Source organism: Lonchura striata, chromosome 32 (genome assembly GCF_050655825.1).
Source record: "Lonchura striata isolate lonStrDom1 chromosome 32, ASM5065582v1, whole genome shotgun sequence".
Taxonomy (NCBI): Eukaryota; Metazoa; Chordata; class Aves; order Passeriformes; family Estrildidae; genus Lonchura; species Lonchura striata.
In genome coordinates this window covers 6,488,640-6,510,613 of record NC_140734.1, presented here as the reverse complement: position 1 = coordinate 6,510,613, position 21,974 = coordinate 6,488,640, and the positions used below count along the sequence as shown (strand labels likewise).

The following is a 21,974-nucleotide window of genomic DNA, read 5'->3' as shown; positions in this document are numbered from 1 at the left end:
GACATTGGGGACAGCGGGGACACTGGGGACAGCGGGGACAGCGGGGACACGGGGGACAGCGGGGACAGCGGGGACACGGGGGACAGCGGGGACACGGGGACAGCGGGGACACGGGGGACAGCAGGGACATGGGGACAGCGGGGACAGCGGGGACAGCGGGGACACGGGGACAGCGGGGACACTGGGGACAGCGGGGACATGGGGGGACACCGGGGACACGGGGACAGCGGGGACAGCGGGGACAGCGGGGACATGGGGGACAGCGGGGACACGGGGACAGCGGGGACACTGGGGACAGCGGGGACAGCGGGGACACGGGGACAGCGGGGACACCGGGACAGCGGGGACAGCGGGGAGACAGGGACAGCAGGGACAGCGGGGACATGGGGACACTGGGGACAGCGGAGGGTTTGGGGACAGCGGGGACATTGGGGGGATTGGGGAGAGCAGAGGGACATTGGGGACATTGGGGACAGCAGGGACATTGGGGACATTGAGGACACTGGGGGGATTGGGGACATTGGGGGGATTGGGGACATTGGGGTCAGTGGGGACATTGGGGACAGCAAGGACATTGGGGACATTGGGGACACTGGGGGACAGCGGAGACATTGGGGGGATTGGGGAGAGCAGAGGGACATTGGGGACATTGGGGTGATGGGGACACTGGGGGCATTGAGGGGACTCTGGGGACATTGGGGGGATTGGGGACAGTGGGGACATTGGGGACATCGGGGACACGGGACATTGAGAGGACATTGGGGTGATGGGGACACTGAGAACATTGGGGACATCGGGGACATTGGGCGTGTTGGGGACCTGAGGTGACACAGGCGACACGGGTGAGGTGGCACAGGTGACAAGTGACACAGGTGACAGGTGACACAGGTCACAGGTGACACAGGTGGCATTGGAGGTGACACAGGTGACACACAGGTGACACAGGTGAGGGGACACAGGTGACATGGGTGACATGGGTGACGGGTGACACTGAGGTGACACGGGTGACACAGGTGAGGTCACACAGGTGACAGGTGACACTGAGGTGACATGGGTGACACGGTGTCCCGTCCCAGAGGTGTACGCCGTGGTGGATCTCTATGGGCAGTGTGTCCAGGTGTCGCTGACCGGCGCCTCCGGCCCCGCCGACAACAGCCAGAGCCCGGGGGCGGGGCCGGACAAAGCCCCGCCCCCCTCGCCAGGTACCCCCGGGAACTGGGGGGGACTGGGAGGGACTGGGAGGGACTGGGGGGGACTGGGAGGGAACTGGGAGGGACTGGGAGGGACTGGGAGGGACTGGGAGGGAACTGGGAGGGACTGGGAGGGGACTGGGAGGAACTGGGAGGAACTGGGGGGGACTGGGAGGGGACTGGGAGGGACTGGGGGGGAACTGGGAGGGACTGGGGGGGACTGGGAGGGAACTGGGAGGGACTGGGGGGACTGGGAGGGAACTGGGGGGGACTGGGATGGACTGGGAGGAACTGGGAGGGACTGGGAGGGACTGGGAGGGAACTGGGAGGGACTGGGAGGGAACTGGGAGGGACTGGGAGGGACTGGGAGGGAACTGGGAGGAACTGGGAGGGACGGGGGGGGACTGGGTTATACTGGTTTATACTGGGTTGTTCTGGGTTATACTGGGATGCACTGGTTTATATTGGAATGTCCCAAAATATCCCCACCCCAAGTGACCACACCCCCTGACCACACCCACTGACCACACTGACCACACTGACCACACTGACCACTGACCACACTGACCACTGACCACACTGACCCCACTGACCACTGACCACACTGACCACTGACCACACTGACCACACTGACCACTGACCACACTGACCACACTGACCACATTGACCACTGCCCACTGCCCACACTGACCACACTGACCACACTGACCACACTGCCCACACTGCCCACACTGACCACTGACCACTGCCCACACTGACCACACTGACCACTGACCACACTGACCACACTGCCCACACTGACCACTGCCCACACTGCCCACACTGACCCCACTGACCACACTGCCCACACTGACCACACTGACCACTGCCCACACTGACCACTGACCACACTGACCACACTGACCACACTGACCACTGACCACACTGACCACACTGACCACACTGACCACACTGCCCACACTGACCACACTGACCACACTGACCACACTGACCACTGACCACACTGACCACACTGCCCACACTGACCACACTGACCACACTGCCCACTGCCCACACTGACCACTGCCCACACTGACCACACTGACCACTGACCACACTGACCACACTGACCACTGCCCACACTGACCACTGACCACACTGACCCCACTGACCACTGACCACACTGACCACTGCCCACACTGACCACTGCCCACACTGCCCACACTGACCCCACTGACCACTGACCACACTGCCCACACTGCCCACACTGACCCCACTGACCACTGACCACACTGCCCACACTGCCCACACTGCCCACACTGACCACTGCCCACACTGACCACTGCCCACACTGACCACACTGACCCCACTGACCACACTGACCACACTGACCACACTGACCACACTGACCACTGCCCACACTGACCACACTGCCCACACTGACCACTGCCCACACTGCCCACACTGACCACACTGCCCACACTGACCACACTGACCACTGCCCACACTGACCACTGCCCACACTGACCACTGCCCACACTGACCACACTGACCACACTGACCACATTGACCACTGACCACTGCCCACACTGACCACTGACCACACTGACCACACTGACCACACTGCCCACACTGACCCCACTGACCACTGCCCACACTGACCACTGACCCCACTGACCACATTGACCACTGACCACACTGACCACTGACCCCACTGACCACTGCCCACACTGACCACTGCCCACACTGACCCCACTGACCACACTGACCACACTGACCACTGACCCCACTGACCACACTGACCGCTGCCCACACTGACCACTGACCCCACTGACCACTGCCCACACTGACCGCTGCCCACACTGACCACTCTGACCACACTGACCACTGACCACACTGACCACACTGACCACTGCCCACACTGACCACACTGCCCACACTGACCACTGCCCACACTGCCCACACTGACCACTGCCCACACTGCCCACACTGACCACACTGCCCACACTGACCACTGCCCACACTGACCCCACTGACCACTGCCCACACTGACCCCACTGACCACTGCCCACACTGCCCACACTGACCACTGCCCACACTGCCCACACTGACCACACTGCCCACACTGACCACTGCCCACACTGACCCCACTGACCACACTGCCCACACTGACCACTGCCCACACTGACCACTGACCACACTGACCCCACTGACCACTGCCCACACTGCCCACACTGACCACTGCCCACACTGCCCACACTGACCACACTGCCCACACTGACCACTGCCCACACTGACCCCACTGACCCCACTGACCACTGACCACACTGACCGCTGCCCACACTGACCACACTGACCACTGCCCACACTGACCCCACTGACCCCACTGACCACTGACCACACTGACCGCTGCCCACACTGACCACACTGACCACACTGACCACTGACCCCACTGACCACTGACCACACTGACCGCTGCCCACACTGACCACACTGACCACTGCCCACACTGACCCCACTGACCCCACTGACCACTGACCACACTGACCGCTGCCCACACTGACCACACTGCCCACACTGCCCACACTGCCCACACTGCCCACACTGACCACACTGACCACACTGACCACACTGACCACACTGCCCACACTGCCCACACTGACCCCACTGACCACACTGCCCACACTGACCACTGACCACACTGCCCACACTGCCCACACTACCCACTGACCACACTGACCACTGACCACACTGACCACACTGCCCACACTGACCACTGCCCACACTGCCCACACTGACCACTGACCACACTGACCCCACTGACCACTGCCCACACTGACCACTGACCACACTGACCCCACTGACCGCTGCCCACACTGCCCACTGCCCCCGCTGCCCGCTGAGCGCTGTCGGTGCCCGCAGCGCCGGGGCCGTGCCAGCGCTTCCACGGGCGCTGCGGGCAGAACGTGGCGCTGGCGGCCGAGGGCCTGGGCGCGGCGCGCGTGGCCGGCTACTGCCACGGGCTGGTGTTCAGCCGCTCGCACCTGCGGCCCGGAGAGCTCTTCGAGGTGGGCACGAGAGGGCGCCGTCGCTTTAAGGGAGTGGGCGGGGCCACGGCGGGCGTGGCCTGAGGGGGTGGGCGGGGTTACCTGTGGAGCCACGCCCCTGGGAGGGGCAGGAAATGGGCACTGTCGCTTTAAGAGAGTGGGTGTGGCCATGGTGGGCGGGGCCTGAGGGGGTGGGGGTGGGTGGGGCTACCTGCGAGGCCACGCCCCAGGAGGGGCAGGTAATGGGCGCTGTCGCTTTAAGGGAGTGGGCGTGGCCACGGTGGGTGGGGGGTGGGCGGGGTTACCTGTGAGGCCACGCCCCCAGGAGGGGCGGGAAATGGGCGCTGTCTCTTTAAGAGAGTGGGCGTGGCCGCAGTGGGCGGGGCATGGGGATAGGCCACACCCCTCACTGGGAAGCCCCGCCCCCCAGGTGATTGAAACGCTCCCAGGTGAGTTCTGGGCTCACCTGTGCCCCGCCCCCACCCAGGTGTGCTCAGGGTCGGCCCCGCCCCCAGCCAGGTGTGCTCAGGGTCGGCCCCGCCCCCATCCAGGTGTGCTCAGGGTCGGCCCCGCCCCCATCCAGGTGTGCTCAGGGCTGTCCCCTCACCCTCACCTGTCCCAGGCATGTCCCAGGTGTGTCCCAGCCTCACCTGTGCGTGTCTCACCTGCCCAGGTGTGCTCTGGATGAGCGCTGGGTGGGTGGGGCTGGGTCAGGGCTCCCCCATGTCTGTCCCAGGCGTTTCCCTCACCTGTCCCAGGTGTGTCCCAGGTGTGTCCCAGCCTCACCTGTCCCAGTCTCACCTGTGTGTCTCACCTGCCCAGGTGCGCATCGAGGCCCTGGACGAGCGCTGGGCGGGGTCAGTGTGGGGGGGGCTGGGTCAGGGCTCCCCCATGTGTGTCCCAGGTGTGTCCCTCACCTGTCCCAGGTGTGTCCCAGCCTCACCTGTGTGTCTCACCTGTGTGTCTCACCTGCCCAGGTGCGCATCGAGGCCCTGGACGAGCGCTGGGCGGGGTCAGTGTGGGTGGGGCTGGGTCAGGGCTCCCCCAGGTGTGTCCCAGGTGTGTCCCAGCCTCACCTGCGTGTCTCACCTGCCCAGGTGCGCATCGAGGCCCTGGACGAGCGCTGGGCGGGGTCAGTGTGGGGGGGGCTGGGTCAGGGCACCCCCAGGTGTGTCCCAGGTGTGTCCCTCACCTGTCCCAGCTGTGTCCTGGGCGTGTCCCTCACCTGTCCCAGGTGTGTCCCAGCCTCACCTGCGTGTCTCACCTGCCCAGGTGCGCATCGAGGCCCTGGACGAGCGCTGGGCGGGGTCCCTGCGGGTGGGGCTGACGGCCCTGCCCCCGCCCGGGCCCCCCGCCCTGCCCCCCTCCCTGCTGGACCTGCCGGCGCCGCCCACCTGGGCGGTCACGGGCGCCGAGGTGCGGCACAACGGCGCCCAGGTGCGCCACAACTACGGCGTCAGCCTGGACAGACTCACGGTCCGTGCGCACCTGGGGGGCCTGGCTCACCTGGGGGGGTTTGGGGTCACCTGGGATGGGATTTGGGGTTATTTGGAAGGGATTTGGGGTCACCTGGGCTCACCTGGGTTGGGATTTGGGGTCACCTGGGTGCACCTGGAAGGGATTTGGGGTCACCTGGGTGCACCTGGAAGGGATTTGGGGTCACCTGGGCTCACCTGGGTTGGGATTTGGGGTCACCTGGGCTCACCTGGAAGGGATTTGGGGTCACCTGGGTGCACCTGGAAGGGATTTGGGGTCACCTGGGCTCACCTGGAAGGGATTTGGGGTCACCTGGGTGCACCTGGAAGGGATTTGGGGTCACCTGGGTTCACCTGGGGGGAGTTTGGGTGGTTTTGGGGTAAATTTGGGGTGTTGCAGTTGGGGAGCACCTGGGGATGGGTTTTGGGTGACATTTTGGGGCATTTTGGATAATTTTGGATAAATTTGGATAATTTTGCAGGTGGGAAACCAGCTGGGCATGGATTTTGGGATATTTTGGGATATTTTGGGACATTTTGGACAATTTTGGATAATTTTGCAGGTGGGGAACCGGCTGGGCATGGATTTTGGGGTATTTTGGGACATTTTGGATAATTTTGGACAATTTTGGATAATTTTGCAGGTGGGGAACCGGCTGGGCGTGCGCCGCGGCGCCGACGACTCGATGCACCTGCTGGTGGACGGGCAGGACATGGGGCCCGCGGCCACCGGCGTGGCCAAGGTGGGCACGGGGCACCCAAAAACACCTGGGGCACCCAAAATACACCTGGGGCACCCAAAATACACCTGGGGCACCCAAAATACACCTGGGGGCACCCAAAATACACCTGGGCACACCTGGGCACAGCCAAGACACACCTGGGGGGCACCTGGGATACACCTGAGGGTGGTAAACACACACCTGGGGGGTACCTGGGCACACCTGGGCACAGCCAAAACATACCTGAGCACACCTGGCACAACTGGGGCACACCTGGGGCACACCTGGGAACACCTGGGCACACCTGGGCACACCTGGGCACAGCCAAAACATACCTGAGCACACCTGGGGCACACCTGGGAACACCTGGGCACACCTGGCACAACTGGGACACACCTGGGGGGTACCTGGGCACACCTGGGCACAGCCAAAACATACCTGAGCACACCTGGGGCACACCTGGGGCACACCTGGGAACACCTGGGCACACCTGAGGGGTACCTGGGCACACCTGAGGACACCTGGGGGCACCTGGGCACACCTGGGCACACCTGGGGCACACCTGGGCACACCTGGGGGCACCTGGGCACACCTGGGCACACCTGGGGCACACCTGGGCACACCTGGGCACAGCCAAGACACAGCTGGGCACACCTGGGCACAGCTGGGACACACCTGGGCGCCCTGTGTGCCATCGTTCCCACCCCTCCCCCCCTCGCTCCCCGCTGTGGGGGCGGGGCAGTGACGTCACAGCTCCGCCCCTCTGACGTCACGCCCCGCCCCGTGACGTCACAGAACGCGTTCGTGGCCCTGGACCTGTACGGGCGCGTCACGGCCGTGTCCATCGTCAGCGCGGGGGGAGGGGCGGGCGGGGACGGCCCCTCCCCCACCCCCAGCCCCTCCCCCTCCCCCTGTGAGCCCCCGCCCCTCCCCCACCCCGGCGGGGACGGCGCAGACTGGGTGAGAGGGGGAGGGGCGGGACTGGGATATACTGGGAGGGACTGGGAGGGACTGGGAGGGAACTGGGAGGGACTGGGAGGGACTGGGAGGGAACTGGGAGGGACTGGGAGGGACTGGGAAGGAACTGGGAGGAACTGGGAGGGAACTGGGAGGGACTGGGAGGGACTGGGAGGGAACTGGGAGGGACTGGGAGGGAACTGGGAGGAACTGGGAGGAACTGGGAGGGACTGGGAGGAACTGGGAGGGAACTGGGAGGGACTGGGAGGGAACTGGGGGGAACTGGGAGGGAACTGGGAGGGAACTGGGAAGGAACTGGGAGGGACTGGGAGGAATTGGGAGGGACTGGGAGGGACTGGGAGGGAACTGGGAGGGACTGGGAGGAACTGGTTTATACTGGGAGGGAACTGGGAGGAACTGGGAGGGACTGGGAGGAATTGGGAGGGACTGGGAGGGACTGGGAGGGACTGGGAGGAATTGGGAGGGACTGGGAGGGAACTGGGAGGAACTGGTTTATACTGGGAGGGACTGGGAGGGACTGGGAGGAACTGGGAGGGAACTGGGAGGGACTGGGAGGAACTGGGAGGGAACTGGGAGGGAACTGGTTTATACTGGGAGGGACTGGGAGGGACTGGGAGGGAACTGGGAGGAACTGGTTTATACTGGGAGGGACTGGGAGGGACTGGGAGGGAACTGGGAGGGAACTGGGAGGGACTGGGAGGGACTGGGATGGACTGGGAGGGGACTGGGGGGGAACTGGGAGGGAACTGGGAGGGAACTGGGAGGGACTGGTTTATACTGGGAGGGAACTGGGAGGGACTGGTTTATACTGGGAGGGAACTGGGAGGAACTGGTTTATACTGGGAGGATACTGTGAGGGACAGGTGCTGTTTGGCCGGATTTTGACGTTTTGCCCGAATTCGCCGTTTCTGGCCCCGGTTCAGGGCCCGCCCACGTTCCTGGGCTGCCACGGCAAGAACATCCTGCTGTCCAACGGCGGCCGCACGGCCACGCGCGTCTCCAGCTACAACCAGGGGCTGGTGCTGGTGGGGCAGCCCCTCCCCCCCGGCCGCCTCTTCCAGGTGACGGCATCGCCGCCCCCGTGACGTCATCAATGTCCCCGTGACGTCATCACTGCCCCCCGTGACGTCATCAATGTCCCCGTGACGTCATCAATGTCCCCGTGACGTCATCAATGTCCCCGTGGCGTCAGCAATGTCCCCGTGATGTCATCAATGTCCCCGTGGCGTCAGCAATGTCCCCGTGATGTCATCAATGTCCCTGTGGCGTCAGCAAGGCCCCCATTAAGTCAGCAGCGCCCCTGTGATGTCATCACCACCCCCGTGATGTCATCAATGGCCCCGTGATGTCACCACTGCCCTGTGACATCATCACTGCCCCTGTGTGACATCATCGCCCCTATGACGTCATCACTGTGCCCGTGACGTCAATGGCCCCTGTGACATCATTGCCCCCGTGATGTCATCCCCACCCCTGTGACGTCATCCCCACCCCTGTGATGTCATCTGTGCCCCTTGTGACGTCATCGGGGCAGGGGGTGGTGGTGATGTCATAGGGGAGTGACCAATGGGAGATTGGGGAGGCGGTGATGTCATAGGGCAGGTGGTGATGTCATAAGGGAGTATCCAATGGGAGATTGGGGAGGCGGTGATGTCATAGGGGAGGTGGTGATGTCATAAGGGAGCAGCCAATGGGAGATTGGGGAGGCGGTGATGTCATAGGGCAGGTGGTGATGTCATAAGGGAGCAGCCAATGGGAGATTGGGGAAGCAGTGATGTCATAGGGCAGGTGGTGATGTCATAAGGGAGTAGCCAATGGGAGATTGGGGAGGCGGTGATGTCACAGTAGACGGTGGTGGTCCCTGTGACGTCATCACTGCCCCCCCGTGACGTCATCAACGCCCCCGTGATGTCATCAAGAGCAGGGAAAGTGGGCTGGGGGTGGGAGTGACGTCATAGGGGAGCAGCCAATGGGGGCTTAGGCAGGCAGTGATGTCACAGGGCACGGTGGTGACGTCACAGGGGAGCGACCAATGGGGATCTTGGGGGCACTGAGGGACATTGGGGGGGGTCGATGATGACGTCACAGCCCCGATGACGTCACGGATGACGTCACAGGTGCAGGCCGACGCCCTGAACCCACCGCGGGGCCGATTTTGGGGGGGTTCGGGGCTATTTTGGGGGTTTTGTGACGCTGTGGGGGCTCTGGGGGGACACGGGGGGGGGTTGATGATGACGTCACAGCCCCGATGACGTCACCGTGACGTCACTGTGACGTCACAGGTGCAGATCGACGCCCTGAACCCGCAGTGGAGCTCCTCCCTGGCCCTGGGGGTCACCGGGGCCCCCCCCGGCCGCGCCCCGCTCCCGGCCTGCGCCCACGGCCTCAAGCGGCCGGCCTGGATCCTGCAGCGCCGCGGCGTCTTCCACAACGCCAGGAAGGTCAGGAGCACACCCCAAAAACCGCCTGAAACGCCCCAGAAATATCCCCAAAATATCCCCGAAATATCCCCAAAATATCCCTGAAATATCCCCGAAATATCCCTGAAATAGCCCCGAAATATCCCCAAAATATCCCCAAAATATCCCTGAAATATCCCCGAAATATCCCCAAAATATCCCTGAAATATCCCCGAAATATCCCCAAAATATCCCCAAAATATCCCCGAAATACCCTCCAAATATCCCTAAAGTATCCCCGAAATATCCCCGAAATATCCCTGAAATATCCCCAAAATATCCCCAAAATACCCTCAAAATATCCCTAAAATATCCCCAAAATATCCTGAATTATCCCATCCCCGGCCTGGATCCTGCAGCGCCGCGGCGTCTTCCACAACGCCAGGAAGGTCAGGAGCACACCCCAAAAACCGCCTGAAACACCCCAAAAATATCCCCGAAATATCCCCGAAATATCCCCAAAATATCCCTAAAGTATCCTCAAAATATCCCCAAAATATCTCCAAGGTATCCCCTAAAATATCCCTAAAACACCCCAAAATATCCCCACATTATCCCTGAAATAGCCCCAAAATATACCCCAAAATATCCCCAAAAATATCCTCAAAATATCCCCAAAAATATCCCCAAAATATCCCCAAATATAACCCCAAAATATCCCCAAATAGAACTCCAAAATATCTCAAAAAATACCCCAAAAATATCCCCGAAATATCCCAAGAAATATCCTCAAAATATCCCCAAAAATAACTCTAGAACCACCCCAAAAATATCCTAAAAATATCCCCAAAATATCCCCGAAAACATCCTAAAAACACACGAAAACATCCCAAAATATCTTTGATGTTTGCCTGAAATAACCCCAAAAATGCCCCAAAAATATCCCAAAAACACTCTAAAAATATCCTAAAAATCTGCAGACCCCCCAAAACCCCTCCTGACCCCCCAAATTTCGCTCTGACCCCCCAAATTTCACTCTGACCCCCCAAATTTTCCCAAATTTTCCCAAATTTTGCCCCCCAGGTCCGTGACCTCCCCGGCCCTTCCCTGGAGCTGCTCCCGGCCGGGACCTGTGACCCCAAAACCCCCCAAAAACCCCCCAAAAACATCCCCAAAACTCCCCCAAAACCCCTCCCAAACCCTCCTGACCCCCCAAATTTCACTCTGACCCCCCAAATTTTCCCAAATTTTGCCCCCCAGGTCTGTGACCTCCCCGGCCCTTCCCTGGAGCTGCTCCCAGCCGGGACCTGTGACCCCAAAACTGCCCCAAACATCCCCAAAACCCCCCCAAAAACCCTCCCAGACCCCTCCTGACCCCCCAAATTCTGCCCCTTATTCCCCAAATTTCACTCTGACCCCCCAAATTTCACTGTGACCCCCCAAATTTTGCCCCCCAGGTCCGTGACCTCCCCGACCCTTCCCTGGAGCTGCTCCTGGCCAGGACCTGTGACCCCAAAACCCCCCCAGAACCCCCAAAACCCCCCAATTTTTACTCTGACCCCCGAAATTTCACTCTGACCCCCCAGATTTCACTCTGACCCTCCAAATTTCACTCTGACCCCCCAAATTTTCCCAAATTTTGCCCCCCAGGTCCGAGACCTGCCCGGCCCTTCCCTGGAGCTGCTCCTGGCCAGGACCTGTGACCCCAAACCCCCCCAAAAACCCCCCAAGCATCCCCAAAACCCCTCCCAAACCCTCCTGACCCCCCAAATTCTGCCCCTGACCCCCCAAATTTCACTCTGACCCCCCAAATCTTACTCTGACCCCCCAAATCTTACTCTGACCCCCCAAATTTTCCCAAATTTTGCCCCCCAGGTCCGAGACCTGCCCGGCCCCTCCCTGGAGCTGCTCCCAGCTGGGACCTGTGACCCCAAAACCCCCCCAGAACCCCCCAAAACCCCCCAATTTTTATTCTGACCCCCCAAATTTTTACTCTGACCCCCCAAATTTTTACTCTGACCCCCCAAATTTTCCCAAATTTCCCCCCCAGGTCCGTGACCTGCCCGGGCCCTCCCTGGAGCTGCTCCCGGCCGGGACAATTTTGGGGCTCCTGGTGGACGGGGGGGGGCGGCTGCACCTCTTCATCAACGGCCGCGACCAGGGCGCCGTGGCCGGGGGGGTGCCCAGCCCCTGCTACGTCCTGCTGGACCTCTACGGGCAGTGCCAGCAGGTGAGGGGCACCCCAAAATTCGGGCACCCCAAAAAAACCCAAAAAACCCCAAAAAAACCCGAAATTCTGGGAGCCGGAACGACCCGAAATCCAGAAACCCCAAAAATCCCCCTCAAACCCCTCCACTGGGCACACCTGGGCACACCTGGGCACAGCTGGGCACACCTGTGGGACCTCTACGGGCAGTGCCAGCAGGTGAGGGGCACCCCAAAAATCGGGCACCCCAAAAAAACCCAAAAAAACCCAAAAACCCCGAAATTCTGGGAGCCAGAAACCCAAAAAATCCCCCTCAAAACCCCCAATGGGCACACCTGGGCACACCTGGGCACAGCTGGGCACACCTGGGGGACCTCTACGGGCAGTGCCAGCAGGTGAGGGGCACCCCGAAAACCGGGCACCCCAAAAAACCCCAAAAAAACCCAAAAAACCCGAAATTCTGGGAGGCAGAACCCCCAAAAATCGGGAAAAAACCCTAAAATCGGGGGAAAAAATCCCCTCAAATCCAACCCTTGGGACACCCCCAAATATCCAGGAGCCCCCAAAATGTGGCTGGGACCCCCCCAGAAAAAATTTGGGACCCCAAAATGGGTCTGGGACCCCCCAAAAAGTCTCTGGGACCCCCAAAAAACTCCCAAGAACCGCCCAAAATTGGTGAGGGACCCCCAAAATGGGGTCAAGGACCCCCAAAAAATCCCTGGGACCCCTCCCAAGAAAGTTTCAGGGACCCCCAAAAATGTGTCTGGGACCCCCAAAAAGGGTCTGGGAGCCCCGAAAAATTGTTTGGGATCCCCCAAAAGGGTTTGGGGACCCCAAAAAAAGGTTTGGGACCCTCCAAAGGGGTTTGGGGACCCCCAAAATGGGGTCCAACCCCACCAGAATGTCCCAAGAATCCCCAAAATTGGTCAGGGACCCCCAAAAAGAGTCTGGGACCCCCAAAAAACTCCCAAGAACCCCCCAAAATCGGTCAGGGACCCCCAGAAAAGGGTTTGGGACCCCCCAAAGGAATTTGGGGACCCCAAGTCCAGCCGAGCCCCCCAAAATCTCTCCCCCCCCCAGGTGACGATCGTGGCCGAGGGTCCGGCCGGGGGGGGCTCCCCCAGCGGGGACCCCCGAAATCGGGGGGACGTGGAGAAAGCCGACGTGGTGGACGGTGAGGGCACCCCGAAATTTGGGGGCTGGGGGGGCTGGGACCTCAAAATCTGGGATTTGACCCCGAAATTTGGGGGTTTGGGGCGGCTGGGATGCCAAAATCTGGGATTTGACCCCGAAATTTGGGGGCTGGGGGGGCTGGGACCCCAAAATCTGGGATTTGACCCCGAAATTTGGGGGCTGGGGGGGCTGGGACCCCAAAATCCGGGATTTGACCCCGAAATTTGGGGGTTTGGCGGGGCTGGGACCTCAAAATCTGGGATTTGACCCCGAAATTTGGGGGTTTGGGGCGGCTGGGACCCCAAAATCTGGGATTTGACCCCGAAATTCGTGGGTGTGGGGGGGTTGGTACCCCAAAATCTGGGATTTGACACCAAAATTTGGGGGTTTGGGGGTGCTGGAACCCCAAAATTCTGGATGTGACCCCAAAATTTTGGGGTTTGGGGGTGCTGGAACCCCAAAATCTGGGATTTGACCCCAAAATTTGGGGATTTGGAGGGGCTGGGACCCCAAAATCTGGGATGTGACCCCTGAAATTTGGGGGTTTGGGAGCCAGGAATTGGGGGGGATCCCAAAATTTGGGGGGTCTGGGAGAGGGGACCCCCATAATTTGGGTATTTGGGAGCCCCAAACCGGGGAGAACCCCGAAATTCGAGGGGTTGAAGGGACTGGGACCCCAAAATCTGGGATTTCACCCCAGAATTTGGGGGTTTAGGAGCCCCAGATTGGGGAGAACCCCAAAATTCGAGGGGTCTGGGTGAGGGGACCCCCAAAATTTGTGGTGGGGGGGGTCAAGGACCCCCAAAATCGGGATGGGGGCAGTCAAAGAACCCCAAATTTGGGGGGATTCAGAGGAAAAAAATCTCAATTTTTGGGGCTTGGGGAGGCTCTGGAAGCCCCAAATTTTGGGGAGGGGGGTTTGGGGACCCCCCGTTTTTTTGGGGGGGGTCTGGGTGGGCTCTGAGCCCCCCCTGCCCCCCCAGGGGTGAAGGAGAGCCTCTGCTGGGGTCCCCCCGCGCCCCCCCAGCCCTGCCCCTACCAGGCGCTCTGTGCCCGCTTCAAGGACCTGCTGCTGCTGCCCGGTGGGTCTGGGGGCTTGGGGGGCTTTGGGGGGGATTTGGGGGGGTTTGGGGAGTCCTGAGGGGGATTTCAGGGATCCTGGGGGGATTTGGGGGGGTTTGGGGGGTCCTGAGGGGGATGGGGGGGATTTGGGGGGTCCTGAGGGGGGTTTGGGGGGTCCTGGGGGGATTTGGGGGGGATTTGGGGGGATTTGGGGGGATTTGGGGGGTCCTGGGGGGGATTTGGGGGGATTTGGGGGGTCCTGAGGGGGATTTGGGGGCATTTGGGGGGTCCTGAGGGGGATGGGGGGGATTTGGGGGGTCCTGAGGGGGATTTGGGGGGATTTGGGGGGTCCTGAGGGGGATTTGGGGGGTCTTGGAGGGTCCTAAGGGAGTTTGGGGGGTCCTGGGGGGGATTTCCGGGATCCTGGGGGGATTTGGGGGGGTTTGGGGGGTCCTGGGGGGGATTTCCGGGATCCTGGGGGGATTTGGGGGGGTTTGGGGGGTCCTGGGGGGGATTTGGGGTGGGTTTGGGGGGTCCTGGGGGAGGTTTGGGGGGCTCTTGGGGGGTTCCTGGGGGAATCTGGGGGGTCCTGAAGGGGATTTGGGGGGGATTTGGGAGACATTTGGGGGGTACTGGGGGGGATTTGGGGGTCCTGGGGGGGTCCTAAGGGGGTTTGGGGGGTCCTGGGAGGGATTTCCCCATTTTCGGGGACCCTGACCCCATTTTTGGGATCCCTGACACCATTTTTTGAGGTCCTGATCCCTTTTTGGACATCCTGACCCCATTTTCGGGGTCCCTGACCCCATTTCGGGGACCCTGACCCCATTTTTGGGATCCCTGACCCCATTTTCGGGGTCCCTGACCCGATTTCGGGGTCCCCCCCCCTTGCAGACGAGTACTTCGCCCCCGAGCCGCGGCGCAGCCGCTGCTTCTGCCAGGGCTGCGAGCGGGGGGGGGGCGACCCCCGGGACCCCCGGGAGCCGCCCCTGCCCCTGGGCTGGTGCCGCTTCAGCCTCCGGTACGGGGGGCTTGGGGGGTCTGGGGGGGGCTTGGGGGGTCCCGGGGGGAATTTGGGGGAGTTTGGGGGGGATTTGGGGGAGTTTGGGGGGTCTGGGGGGGATTTGGGGGGTCCTGGGGGGGGGTTTGAGGGGGATTTGGGGGGATTTGGGGAGTCCTGGGGGGGATTTGGGGGGGTTTGGGGGCTCCTGGGGGGGATTTGGGGGGGGTTTGGGGGCTCCTGGGGGGGATTTGGGGGGTCCTGGGGGGGGTTTGAGGGGGATTTGGGGGGGTTTGGGGGGGATTTGGGGGGGTTTGGGGGGTCTGGGGGGGATTTGGGGGGGTTTGGGGGGGATTTGGGGGGGTTTGGGGGGTCTGGAGGGGGTTTGGGGGGGTTTGGGGGGGATTTGGGGGGGTTTGGGGGGTCTGGGGGGGGTTTGGGGGGTCCCAGGGGGGTTTGGGGGGGATTTGGGGGGGTTTGGGGGGTCTGGGGGGGATTTGGGGGGTCCTGGGGGGGATTTGGGGGGGATTTGGGGGGTCCTGGGGGGGATTTGGGGGGTCCTGGGGGGGATTTGGGGGGGATTTGAGGGGGATTTGGGGGGTCCTGGGGGGAGTTTGAAGGGGGTTTTGGGGTTCCTGGGGGAGTTTTGGGGGGTCCTGTGGGATTGGGGGGGATTTGGGGAGGTTTGGTGTGGGTTTGGGGGGATTTAGGGGGGGATTTGGGGGGGATTTGGGGCTCGGGGTTAATTTTGGCTGGATTTTGGGGTTCTTGGCGTTAATTTGGAGTGGGGTTTGGGGTTAATTTGGGGTTAATTTCGGGGCTCAGGGTTAATTTGGGTTAATTTGGGGTCCCCGGGGTTAATTTGGGGTGGGTTTTGCGGCTCAGGGTTAATTTGGGGTTACTTTGGGGTGGGTTTTGGGGTTAATTTGGGTTGATTTTCGGGGCTCAGGGTTAATTTGGGGTTAATTTGGGGTGGGTTTTGGGGTTAATTTGGGTTGATTTTCAGGGCTCAGTGTTAATTTGGGGTAATTTGGGATGGATTTTGGGGTTAATTTGGGTTGATTTTCGGGGCTCAGGGTTAATTTGGGTTAATTTTGGGGTTCTCAGGGTTAATTTTGGGGTGGGTTTTAGGGTTAATTTGGGTTGATTTCGGGGCTCAGGGTTAATTTGGGTTAATTTGGGTTAATTTGGGTTAATTTTGGGGTTCTCAGGGTTAATTTTGGGGTGGGTTTTGGGGTTAATTTGGGTTGATTTCGGGGCTCAGGCTTCATTTGGGTTAATTTGGGTTAATTTGGGTTAATTTGGGTTAATTTGGGTTAATTTGGGTTAATTTGGGTTAATTTGGGGTGGGTTTGGGGGTCCCCAGGCCGAAGCCGCGCCCCGAGGGGGGCGGGGGGTGGCAGAAGTGGCCCCGGGCCTATCACGGCACCAGCGCCGGCGCCGTGCGGCGCAGCCTCGACCGCGGAGAGCTCGTGCCAGGTGGGCACCGGAGCGGGCACGGGAGCCCGAAAACGGGCCGGGAACCCCAGAAACGGGCACGGGAACCCCAGAAATGGGGTGGGAACCCCTAAAATGGGGATGGGAACCCCGAAAATGGGGTGGGAACGCCAAAAATGGGGTGGGAGCCCCAAAAATGGGGATAGGAACCCCAAAAATGGGCACAGGAATGCCAAAAATGGGGTGGGAGCCCCAAAAATGGGGATGAGAACGCCAGAAATGGGGTGGGAACCCCAGAAATGGGGATGGGAACGCCAAAAATGGGGATGGGAACCCCAAAAACGGGGTGGGAACCCCAGAAATGGGGATGGGAACCCCAAAAATGGGCACGGGAACGCCAAAAAATGGGGTGGGAGCCCCAGAAATGGGGATGGGAACCCCAAAAATGGGGATGGGAACGCCAAAAATGGGGATGGGAACCCCAGAAATGGGGATGGGAACCCCAAAAATGGGGATGGGAACGCCAAAAATGGGGATGGGAACCCCAGAAATGGGGATGGGAACCCCAAAAATGGGGATGGGAACCCCAAAAATGGGGATGGGAACCCCAGAAATGGGGATGGGAACCCCAAAAATGGGGTGGGAACGCCAGAAATGGGCACGGGAACGCCAAAAATGGGCACGGGAACGCCAAAAATGGGCACGGGAACGCCAAAAATGGGGATGGGGACCCCTAAAATGGGGATGGGAACCCCAAAAATGGGGTGGGAACCCCAAAAATGGGCACGGGGACCCTGAAAATGGGGTTGGGACTCCCAAAAATGGGCAGAGGGACCCCCGAAATGGGGTGTGGGAGGCTGAAAATGGGGGTGGGAACCCCAAAAATGGGGATGGGAACACCAAAATGGGCACCGGGACCCCGAAAATGGGGACGGGCACCCCAAAAACGGGGATGAGAAGCCTGAAACAGGCACCGGGACCCCGAAATGGGGACGGGGACCCCAAAATCAGGATGGGACCCTGAAAATGGGGAGGGGGAGGCTAAAAATGGGGAGGGAACCCCAAAACTGGGATGGGGACCCCAAAATCGGGATGGGGACCCCAATACTGGGGAGGGAGAGCCAAAAACAGAGGGAGGGGGAGCCCAAAAATGGGGAGGGGGAGCCTGAAATTGGGGAGACCAAAAATGGGGAGGGGACCCCAAACAATGGGGAGGGGGAGCTGGGAAAGAGGGTGGGGAGACCAAAATGGGGGAGGGGACCCCAAAAAAGGGGGAGGGGACCCCAATAAAGGGGGAGGGGACCCCAAAACCAGGGAAGGGAACCCCAAAAACGGGGAGGGGACCGCAAAAACGGGGAAGGGAACCCCAAAAGAGGGGGAGGGGACCCCAAAAACTGGGAAGGGAACCCCAAAAGAGGGGGAGGGGACCCCAAAAACGGGGAAGGGAACCCCAAAAGAGGGGGAGGGGACCCCAAAAATGGGGAGGGGACCGCAAAAGAGGGGGAGGGGACCCCAAAAGAGGGGGAGGGGACCCCAAAAACGGGGAGGGGGCCCCAAAAGAGGGGGAGGGGACCCCAAAAATGGGGAGGGGACCCCAAAAACGGGGAGGGGACCCCAAAAGAGGGGTGGGGACCCCAAAAAGGGGAGGGGACCCCAAAAGAGGGGTGGGGACCCCAAAAGAGGGGGAGGGGGCCCCCTCAACCCCCTCCCCCACGTGGCCCCGCCCCTTTCGGCCCCGCCCCCAGGCCCGTGGTCGCTGCTGAGCGCCCCCTGGCGGCCGGAGCCAGGCCCCGCCCACTCGCGCTCAGGCCCCGCCCCCCCGGGCGCCGGGCCCCGCCCCCCCGGCCCCGCCCCCCTGGTGCTGTCGCCCGCCCTCGGCTACGCCGCCATGGAGCCCTTCGCCCAGCGCGTCACGTGAGGGGGCGGGGCCGGGGAAAGGGGCGGGGCCGGGGAAAGGGGCGGGGCTAAGGGAGAGGGGGCGGGGCCGGGGAAAGGGGCGGGGCCAAGGAAAGGGGCGGGGCCGGGGAAAGGGGGCGGGGCTAAGGGAGAGGGGGCGGGGCCGGGGAAAGGGGCGGGGCCAAGAAAAGGGGCGGGGGCGGGGAAAGGGGCGGGGCCGGGGAAAGGGGCGGGGCCATGTGAGGGGGCGGGGCCGGGGAAAGGGGCGGGGCCATGTGAGGGGGCGGGGCCAGGGAAAGGGGCGGGGTCAGGAAAAGGGGGCGGGGCCAAGTAAAGGCGGGGGCAATGAAGGGGCGGGGCCAACGAAAGGGGCGGGGCCAATGAAAGGGGGCGGGGCCAAGGAAAGGGGCGGGGCCGGTGAAAGGGGAGGGGGTAAGAGGGGCGGGGCCATGGGAAAGGGGGCTGGCCACAAGAAGGGGCGGGGCCATGTGAGAGAGGGGGCGGGGCCAGAGAAAGGGGCGGGCCAAGAGGGGCGGGGCCAAGGAAATGGGGCGGAGCCAAGTAAAGGGGCGGGACCAAGAGGGGCGGGGCCAAGGAAAGGGGCGGGGGCAAGAGAGAGGGGCGGGACCAAGGGCGAGAGGCGAGGCTAAGGGAGAGGGGGAGGGGGCGGGGCCATAGGAGTGAGTTTAAAAAGGGGCGTGGCCAGGGGAGGGGGCGGGGCCAAGGGAAGGGGCGGGGCCATGTGAGAGGGTGGCGCCAGGGGAGGGGCGGGGGCAATGAAGAAGGGCGGGGCCAATGACTAGGGGCGGTGCTAAGGGAGGGGGCGGGGCTAAGGAAAGGGGGAGGGGATGAAGGAAAGAGGAGGGGCTAAGAGAAGGGGCGGGGTAAAGGAAATGGGGCGGGGCCAGGGAGGGGCGGGGCTAAGGGAAAGGGGGCGGGGTTACACGGGAGGGGGCGGGGTCACCTGGGTGGGACTAAAGGAAGGGGCGGGGCTAAGAAAAGGGGCGGGGCTAAGGAAAGTGGATGGGGATAAGGAAAGGGGCGGGGCTAAGGAAAGTGGATGGGGATAAGGAAAGGGGCGGGGCTAAGGAAAGTGGATGGGGATAAGGAAAGGGGCGGGGCTAAGGAAAGTGGATGGGGATAAGGAAAGGGGCGGGGCTAAGGAAAGTGGATGGGGATAAGGAAAGGGGCGGGGCTAAGGAAAGGGGGCGGGGCTAAATCAAGGGGCGGGGCTAAAGTGAAGGGGTAGGATAAAAGGGGGTGGGGCTAAAAGGAAAAGGGGCGGGGCTAAAGGAAACGGAGTTATGGTAAAGGGGCGTGGCCTAAGGGAAGGGGCGGGGCCTAAGGGAAGGGGCGTGGCTAAAGGAGAGGGGTACAGAAAAGGGGAGGGGCTACACAAAGGGGGCGGGGCTAAGGAAAGGGGGTGGGGCCACCAGGGCGGAGCCTAAAGGAAACGGGGCAGGGTAAATTTTGGGCTGGGTTTTGGGGTATTTTAGGCTACTTTAGGCTATTTTAGGATATTTTAGGCTATTTTTGGGTATTTCCTGACCCCTTTCCTCTCCCCCAGGTTCCGGGAGCCGGGCTGGTTTTGGGCTGGTTTGGGGGTGCATTTTGGGCTGGATTTTGGGCTATTTTAGGATATTTTTAGGATATTTCAGGACATCTCCTGACCCCTTTCCTCTCCCCAGGTTCCGGGAGCCGGGTTGGTTTGGGGGTGAATTTTGGGCTGGATTTTGGGCTATTTTAGGATATTTTTAGGCTATTTTTGGGTATTTCCTGACCCCTTTCCTCTCCCCAGGTTCCGGGAGCCGGGCTGGCCGCGGCCCCGGGGGGCTCAGGTGGCCTTCGAGGTTTGGGTCCGTCCCGGCTCCTTCCGGGCCGGGCCCCCCTCGCTGAGCCCCCCCCCGGCCCTGGAGCCCCCCCAGGGGCTGGACCCCGCCCAGCTGGAGTGGGTGACCAAGGAGCCGGGGGCCACCGTGCTGGCCGGGCTGCTGGTCCGCGTCGACTGAGCGCCCGGAGGCGGGGAGGAATCGCCCCGAAAACACGGCGGGGATCGTCCCAGAAATGGGGGAAATCGCCCCGAAAATATGGGGAGGATTGTCCCAAAAATGGGGGAAATCACCTCAGAAATATGGGGGGAATTGTCCCAAAAATGGGGGAAATCGCCCCGAAAACACGGGGGGAATCGTCCCAAAAATGGGGGAAATCGCCCCGAAAATATGGGGGGGATTGACCTAAAAATGGGGGAAATCACCTCAAAAATATGGGGGGAATTGTCCCAAAAATGGGGGAAATCACCCTGAAAATATGGGGGGAATTGTCCCAGGAATGGGGGAAATCACCCCAAAAGTATGGGGGGATAATCCCAAAAATGGGGGAAATCACCCTGAAAATACGGGGGGAATCGTCCCAAAAATGGGGGAAATCGCCCCGAAAATATGGGGGGGGATTGTCCCAAAAATGAGGGAGTTATCTCCCAAAAATGGGAGAAATCGCCTCAAAAACACGGGGGGAATTGTCCCAAAAATGGGGGAAATCGCCCCGAAAATATGAGGGGAAGCATCCCAAAAATGGGGGAGTTATCACCCAAAAATGTGAGAAATCACCTCAAAAATACAGGGGAATTGTCCCAAAAATGGGGAATTATCACCCAAAAATGGGAGAAGTCACCTCAAAAATATGGAGGAATTGTCCCAAAAATAGAGGAAATCACCTCAAAAATACGGGGGGAATTGTCCCAAAAATGTGGAGAAATGGCCCCAGAAATGTGGGGGAATCACCCCAAAAAATTTGGGAAATCACCCAAAAAAAAGGGAGAAATCAGCCCAAAAATATGGGAGCAATAGCCTCAAAAATGGGAGAAATCACCCCAAAAATCAGGGAATTATAACCCAAAAATGGGGGAATTTTTGGGAAAAGTTGGGGGAATTCCTTCAAAAAATTCTCAAAAAAATTCGGGGGAATTCCTTGGGAAAATGGAGAATTTCTGTCAAAAATTGCCAGAATTTCTTCAAAGTACGGGGAGATTACTCCCCAAAATGGGAAAATTTCTCCAAAATTTCACCAAAAATGTGGGAATTTCTTAAAAAAAAATCGGAAGTTTCTCCTAAAAATGTGGGAGTTTCTTGCAAAAAAATTTGGGCTTTTCTTCCAAAAATTTAGGAAATTTCTCCCCAAAACATTTGGGAATTTCTCCCAAATATTTGGAAATTTCTCCCAAAAAAAAAATCTGGGAGTTTTCCCAAAAAATTGGGAATTTCTCCCCCAAGAATTTGGGAATTTCTCCCCAAAAATTTGGGAATTTTTATCAAAAAAATCTAGGAATTTCTCTCTGAAAAATCTGGGAATTTCTCCCCAAAAATTTGGGAATTTTTCTCAAAAAATCTGGGAATTTCTCCCCAAAAATTTGGGAA

The 21,974-nt window shown here is 60.6% G+C and overlaps 1 protein-coding gene across 2 annotated transcripts in view; it reads left to right on the top strand.

The window, feature by feature from the left end:
• Window positions 1–20,916, top strand: part of NEURL4 (neuralized E3 ubiquitin protein ligase 4) — a 45,433-nt gene extending 24,517 nt beyond the window's left edge. For both annotated transcript variants that reach the window (XM_085564267.1, XM_085564268.1), the window contains 14 exons: window positions 1,077–1,202; window positions 4,092–4,237; window positions 5,489–5,692; window positions 6,336–6,434; window positions 7,209–7,373; window positions 8,315–8,452; window positions 9,674–9,832; window positions 11,841–12,020; window positions 13,077–13,170; window positions 14,153–14,251; window positions 15,123–15,249; window positions 16,595–16,707; window positions 18,411–18,579; window positions 20,360–20,916. In XM_085564267.1, the coding sequence (XP_085420393.1) occupies window positions 1,077–1,202; window positions 4,092–4,237; window positions 5,489–5,692; window positions 6,336–6,434; window positions 7,209–7,373; window positions 8,315–8,452; window positions 9,674–9,832; window positions 11,841–12,020; window positions 13,077–13,170; window positions 14,153–14,251; window positions 15,123–15,249; window positions 16,595–16,707; window positions 18,411–18,579; window positions 20,360–20,570 (2,030 nt within the window). In that variant the 3' untranslated portion in view covers window positions 20,571–20,916. The remainder of the gene's footprint in view (window positions 1–1,076; window positions 1,203–4,091; window positions 4,238–5,488; window positions 5,693–6,335; window positions 6,435–7,208; window positions 7,374–8,314; window positions 8,453–9,673; window positions 9,833–11,840; window positions 12,021–13,076; window positions 13,171–14,152; window positions 14,252–15,122; window positions 15,250–16,594; window positions 16,708–18,410; window positions 18,580–20,359) is intronic.
• Window positions 20,917–21,974: the final 1,058 nt, after the last annotated feature.